Source organism: Bison bison, unplaced genomic scaffold, assembly GCF_000754665.1.
Source record: "Bison bison bison isolate TAMUID 2011002044 unplaced genomic scaffold, Bison_UMD1.0 scf7180017864383, whole genome shotgun sequence".
In the NCBI taxonomy this organism is placed as follows: domain Eukaryota; kingdom Metazoa; phylum Chordata; class Mammalia; order Artiodactyla; family Bovidae; genus Bison; species Bison bison.
The window spans coordinates 832,392-839,287 of record NW_011494955.1 but is presented as its reverse complement, the minus strand read 5'-3'; the positions used below and the strand labels follow the sequence as shown (position 1 = coordinate 839,287).

At 43.2% G+C, this 6,896-nt stretch overlaps 1 protein-coding gene across 1 annotated transcript in view; it reads right to left on the bottom strand.

The window, feature by feature from the left end:
• LOC105001408 (zinc finger protein 211-like) overlaps positions 1-482 on the bottom strand; it is a 7,868-nt gene extending 7,386 nt beyond the window's left edge. The window contains 1 exon segment of the mRNA XM_010857659.1: positions 255-482. Within this exon segment, the coding sequence (XP_010855961.1) occupies positions 255-293 (39 nt within the window). The 5' untranslated portion in view covers positions 294-482.
• Between the last annotated feature and the right edge of the window lie 6,414 nt (positions 483-6,896).

Sequence of the window (6,896 nt, the reverse complement as noted above, 5' to 3'; positions counted from 1 at the left end):
CCCTGCAGCCGTCAGATGGACCCGTTTCCCCGAATTCTCCTGCCTCAGTCGGACCGCCACATCTCTGCGCCTGCGCATCCCTCCGCCGTCGCCCTCTACCAGGCGCCACCGTACTATCTGTCAAATAGAAGGCCCCACCCACCACCGCACCGCTGTCCTGGATACCCGGGTCTGAGCTGCGGCCACCTGAGCAGGTTCGGGGCTTTAGCGTCTGTTAGGATGAAGCCGATGAGGGCCGGACGGATCAGCCTTACCTGAGGAGTGTCCCTCAGCGCCGCCGCCGCCGCCGCCATCGGACCCAGTGCGCGGAGAGGGGCTAACCCAGCACCAACGTCTCCAGGCCGCCCTGTAGGTAGCGATGTGCCCGACTGTAGGACCGCCTCCAGTCCCTGGGGGCAAAGCGTCTTCTCCCGCCTCCTCTGTCACCTCAACCCCGATCCTTCGGACCTCGAAAAGCGCTCAAAGAACCGCTATGGAGACACAGGAAGTCCCACCTTCACCCAGTGAGCCCACCCACCCGCCGGAAATGTCGGAATTCTGGATGTTCATTGGGTGCGCTCCGCTGCTGCTCAACGCTTAGCTTTCTGGATAATGGAGTTCGGGCAGGCGCCAGCCTGCAGCCTGAGAGATTCTGCTCGAATCTCCCAGGGTCAGGCAATCCTCTAGGCTGCTCAAAACTGACCTCCCTGTTCTTCCAGGTAGGCTAGAAGCTTCGTTTCCTCTTCAAGGGGCTAAGGACAATTTCTGGGGAATTCGAAGAGCATTTAGAAAGCCTTCAAAGCTATTGATCTCAAAGTGTTTGGATAATAATTTAGATTCCATGCAGCTGTCTGTAAGTGAACATACCCTGATAGATGACAGCGATGATATACTGTCATACTGTCCTTTAATTGTACTCAGACTGAGGCGTTTAAGTCATTTTTGTGAACTTTAGTGAGTTTTGTCTGGGACTTTAGAGGGAAAAAAAATCATTTGTACCATAGGATACAACATAGAGGAGGCATATTGGGCAGCTCTGACGAAGATGGACGTGGTGGGATCTGGGCCTCGCCTTCCTCTTAGTCAGTGATTGTGCAGAACTCAGAAACATCGTTTTATCCATTAAACATGAAATTACTGTATCTTAAGAAACGCAAATCTTTTATACATGCACGTTCTTTTTTTAATATACGGTTGCAGTTTCTCATGAAATATCACCTTTCCTATTGTTTATTAAGGAGTACTACTCTCTGTACATCTAGAAAATAGAAAGTTGTTGAAAAACAAAATTCAACTGAGTATGTGTTAAAAATCTAAACGATTTGGACTTCCCTGGTGGTGCAATGGTCAAGAATCCACCTCCCAGGGCAGGGGACATGGGTTCCCTGGCTGGTCTGATAAGATTCCATGTGCCGGGGGCAACTGAGCCCCTGTACAGTAGCTACTGAAGACTTCTAACCTAGGGCCTGTGCACCATAACAAAAGAAGCCACTACAATAAGCAGCCCTCACCCCACAACTAGAGTGTTACACCACCCCCTACCCCTCTGCCGCCCCGCAGCAACTAAACTAAAGAAAGCCTAGGCACAGCAAGGAAGAACCGTGGACCCAAAAATAAATAAATAAAATTTCTAAATGGCTTTATTAAATGATTCATGAATCTGAAAGTGTCAGTCAAGCAAGTTCAGAGGAGCTCCAAAGTGCCACAGAAACAGAAATGTTTCTTTAAGGCAGCACAAAGACATCATAAAACTTGTGGACATGGGAAGAGGGGAGGAGATGGTGAGATGGATGAAATGAATAACAAGGAAACTTACATTCAGTTAAGTTCAGTTGCTCAGTCGTGTCTGACTCTTTGCGACCCCATGATTCGCAGCAAACCAGGCCTCCCTTTCCATCACCAACTCTCGGAGTTTACCCAAACTCATGTCCATCGAAACGGTGATGTCATCCACCCATTTCATCCTCTGTCGTCCCCTTCTCCTCCTGCCCCAACCCTTCCCAGCATTAGAGTCTTTTCCAATGAGTCAACTCTTCGCATGAGGTGGCCAAAGTACTGGAGTTTCACCTTCAGCATCAGTCCTTTCAATGAACACCCAGGACTGATGTCCTTTAGGATGGACTGGTTGGATCTCCTTGCAGTCCAAGGGACTCTCAAGAGTCTTCTCCAACACCACAGTTCAAAAGCATCCATTCTTCGGGGCTCAGCCTTCTTCACAGTCCAACTCTCACATCCATACATGACCACAGGAAAAACCATAGCCTTGACTAGACAGACCCTTGTTGGCAAAGTAATGTCTCTGCTTTTGAATATGCTATCTAGGTTGGTCATAACTTTCCTTCCAAGGAGTAAGCGTCTTTTAATTTCATGGCTGCAATCACCATCTGCAGTGATTTTGGAGCCCCCCAAAATAAAGTCTGACACTGTTTCCACTGTTTCCCCATCTATTTCCCATGAAGTGATGGGACCAGATGCCATGATATTAGTTTTCTGAATGTTGAGCTTTAAGCCAACTTTTTCACTCTCCACTTTTACTTTCATCAAGAGGCTTTTTAGTTCCTCTTGACTTTCTGCCATAAGGGTGGTGTCATTTGCATATCTGAGGTTATTGATATTTCTCCTAGCAATCTTGATTCCAGCTTGTGCTTCTTCCAGCCCAGCGTTTCTCATGATGTACTCTGCATAGAAGTTAAATAAGCAGGGTGACAATATACAGCCTTGACGTACTCCTTTTCCTATTTGGAACCAGTCTGTTGTTCCATGTCCAGTTCTAACTGTTGCTTCCTGACCTGCATATAGGTTTCTCAAGAGGCAGGTCAGGGGGTCTGGTATTCCCATCTCTTTCAGAATTTTCCACAGGTTATTGTGATCCACAGAGTCAAAGGTTTTGGCATAGTCAATAAAGCAGATGTTTTTCTGGAACTCTCTTGCTTTTTCCATGATCCAGCGAATGTTGGCAATTTGATCTCTGGTTCCTTTGCCTTTTCTAAAACCAGCTTGAACGTCTGGAAGTTCACATATTGCTGAAGCCTGGCTTGGAGAATTTTAAGCATTATTTTACTAGCATGTGAGATGAGTGCAATTGTGCGGTCGTTTGAGCATTCTTTGGCATTGCCTTTCTTTGGGATTGGAATGAAAACTGACCTTTTCCAGTCCTGTGGCCACTGCTGAGTTTTCCAAATTTGCTGGCATATTGAGTGCAGCACTTTCACAGCATCATCTTTCAGGATTTGAAATAGCTCACCTGGAATTCCATCACCTCCACTAGCTTTGTTTGTAGTGATGCTTTTTAAGGCCCACTTGACTTCACATTCCGGGATGTCTGGCTCTAGATGAGTGATCATACCATCATGATTATCTGGGTCACGAAGATCTTGTTTGTACAGTTCTTCTGTGTATTCTTGCCACCTCTTCTTAATATCTTCTGCTTCTGTTAGGTCCATACCATTTCTGTCCTTTATCAAACCCATCTTTGGATGAAATGTATCTCTAATTTTCTTGAAGAGATCTCTAGTCTTTCCCATTCTGTTGTTTTCCTCTATTTCTTTGCATTGATCGCTGAGGAAGGCTTTCTTATCTCTCCTTGCTATTCTTTGGAACTCTGCATTCAGATGCTTATATCTTTCCTTTTCTCCTTTGCTTTTCGCTTCTCTTCTTTTCACAGCTATCTGTAAGGCCTCCTCAGCCAGCCATTTTGCTTTTTTGCATTTCTTTTCCATGGGGATGGTCTTGATCCCTGTCTCCTATACAATGTCACGAACCTCCATCCATAGTTCGTCAGGCACTCTGTCTATCAGATCTAGTCCCATAAATCTATTTCTCACTTCCACTGTATAATCATAAGGGATTGATTTAGGTCATATATAAATGGTCTAGTGGTTTTCCCTACTTTCTTCAGTTTAAGTCTGAATTTGACAATAAGGAGTTCATGATCTGAGCCACAGTCAGCTCCTGGTCTTGTTTTTGCTGACTGTACAGAGCTTCTCCATCTTTGGCTGCGAAGAATATCTGATTTCGGTGTTGACCATCTGGTGGTGTCCATGTGTAGCATATGAAATAGATAGCCAAGGGGAATTTGCTGTTTGGCCAAGAAACAAAGGGGCTCTGTATTGGCCTAGAGGGCTGGCATGGGGAGGGAGATTTGAGGGAAGTTCAAAAGGGACATTCAAAAGGATATATGTATACCTATGACTCATTCAGGTTGAGGTTTGACAGAAAGCAACAAGATTCTGTAAAGCAATTATCCTTCAATAAAAAAATAAATTAAAAAAAGTCATAAATAGGAAAAGGAACTATTTCACATGTTATTTCTCTTTGGAGAAAAGTTCTTTTTAGATAGGTTACCATATCTTCCTTTGAGGAATGGAGAGGGTCCACGTGACAGATGATCCCATTGATACTGACCAGAAAATTCCTTGCTAACGCTGTATGATTACATTTCTGGGGAAGGTTGTAACTGCAGTTATGATACAGATCAAGTCTTGGTTTTAACACGAATGACTCTGCTTAGAGGCTGTTGTTTCTTGTTTAACAAAGTGAAAAATCTGATTATTCTATCTTATGAAAAAAAAACAATGTTTATGCAACGGTAACTTTTTAAAAATTCTGTCTACACAGACGCATCTATCTGAGTTTGCCTGTGTGTATGTGTGTGTGTGTGTGTATATATATACACATAATATATATATGTTATGTGTTTATTTCTTAAAAAGTAATTTGTAATTTGGGTATAGAGTTGTTTGCTCACTTAACAAGAGTTTTTTTATTTACCATTATATCAGTAATTCTAGCAGAATAATTTGCATGGTTAATTATCTAATTTAAAAAGTTAAAAATACAAATTGACAATTGACCTAACAGAAGAAATGAGTATAGTTATAGCTGGTAAGCTAGATTAGGGAACTTTTTTCCCTCGTGTAGAGATCAAGGAAGAACTTAGAAACACGATGTCACTGCTAATGAACACAAAGGCGCTGAAAGCAGGGAAACACGATGGTGTTAACACAGTGGTGTCCATCAGCCACCGATTTGGATTCACAATCAGTGTATCGCAAAGGGTCACAATGGAAGAGGGACAATAAAGAAGACAAAGGTGCTTACTAGGATCAGGATAGTACCTGAGGCTCTGGCCTCATGGGAAAATCTGGGTGAGAGTCTGTTGCTTGTGCCTGTGTAGAGTAAGGACCATGTTCCTATTAGTCCAGCTCATGAAGCCCAAACATACAACATCAGTGGAAGATAATATAACTGCATGTAAGAAGCTGATAAATTCGTCTGGTGTGAGTGAGGAACAATATCCATAATCGTTTTTACACTTACTGTTTTGCGTTTCTTGGGCCACCTACTCTAATAGGAATGCAGATGTATACCAAGAGTATCCAGAAAAGGAAACTACAGAAATCAGTGCACTTTGGAGACTGAATTCCGAAGTCCGCCTACAAAGTTGTTTTAGGGCAAAATGTCATGGCCTGGAAGCCACTCAGAAGACAGGGAGTGCTGAGAGAAACCCCTCTGGCCACTCTGTGAAAATAGAAGAAAAGTTTACATCCACCATCATCAAGTAATTATTTCCATCCAAAAGCTGTCATCGTCTGGGGGACCTCTCTGAAAAAGAGAGCCAAGGTGTTGCCTAAGGCCAGTTGGTTGACAGTCTGATCTGTGGGTCTCAACTTGTGTCCAGTCAACAAAGTGAAGTTATAAAGACAGAGGAGAGAGGAGTTCCCCAGGATCCCAGCTCCAGTCTGAGTGAGGAAGATAATTTCCATATCCTGCTTGGCTTGTCCTTCACTTTCACATCTGAAATATCTAGGAGATATTGATTTTAATTTGAGATAGAAATAAATGAAGAAATCCTAGAAAGATAAGTGAACTCAAATGTGTCACTTCCTTCTGCTTGGCTGTATCTACTGCTGAACAGAGCACAGGACTTTCTTTTGGTAGCACATTTTCTTACTTTAGTCGCTAAATCATGTCTGACTCTTTTGGGACCCTGTGGACTGTAGCCCGCCAGGCTCCTCTGTCCATGGGATTTCCCAGGCAAGAATACTGGAGCAGGTACCAGTTCCTTCTGCAGGGGATCTTCCTGACCCAGGGATTGAACCCGAATCTCTCGTGTCTCCTGATTTGACAGACAGAATCTTTACCCCTGAGCCACCATGGAAGCCCTATAATAATGCCCCTATTCAAGTCAGAGTATTTTACTTTAAATGGATTTAGGAGTATGTGGTTATTAATGATGGTCTTCTGGTGGACTCCATCCAAGTGTTCAAATAAGGGAGTATTTGAATAAACAATGCACCATTCACATGACATTTCTTCCTACAGCCATGAATTGAAAGAAGATCATTTCATCGATGTATAAAGTCACCTTCAGTATATGTTTTTTTTTTTTTTTTGGGCCACTCCACGTGGCTCTCAGGATCTTAGTTCCCCAATTAGGTATCAAACTCCTACCCCTGTACTGGAAGCACAGAGTCTTAACCACTGGACCAGAGGGAAGTCATCTTTAAAATATATATATAGTTATTCTAAAAACTCAAAGATAAATGGAAATATGAGTAGTTTCTCCTGTTCTTCCAGTACAGACCACTTTAGGGTAATCAAATTGAGGAGAGAGAAAAAAAATTTTAATTCAAAATATTTTTTTAATAAGCACCAAATAGAATAGTTGCTAAATTTTCACTGAGAACTTCTTCATTACTGAAAGAATGTCTGAAACATAATCATTTAAGTTAGGCTTTTAGTCAAGAAATCTCAAGCTGCCAGTTGGCTTCCCTGGTGGCCCAGATGGTAAAGAATCCACCTGCAATGCAGGCATACGGGTTTGATCCCTGGGTTGGGAAGATCCCCTGGAGAAGGGAATGGCTACCCACTCCAGTGTTCTTGCCTGGAGTGTTCCATAAACAGAGGAGCCTGGT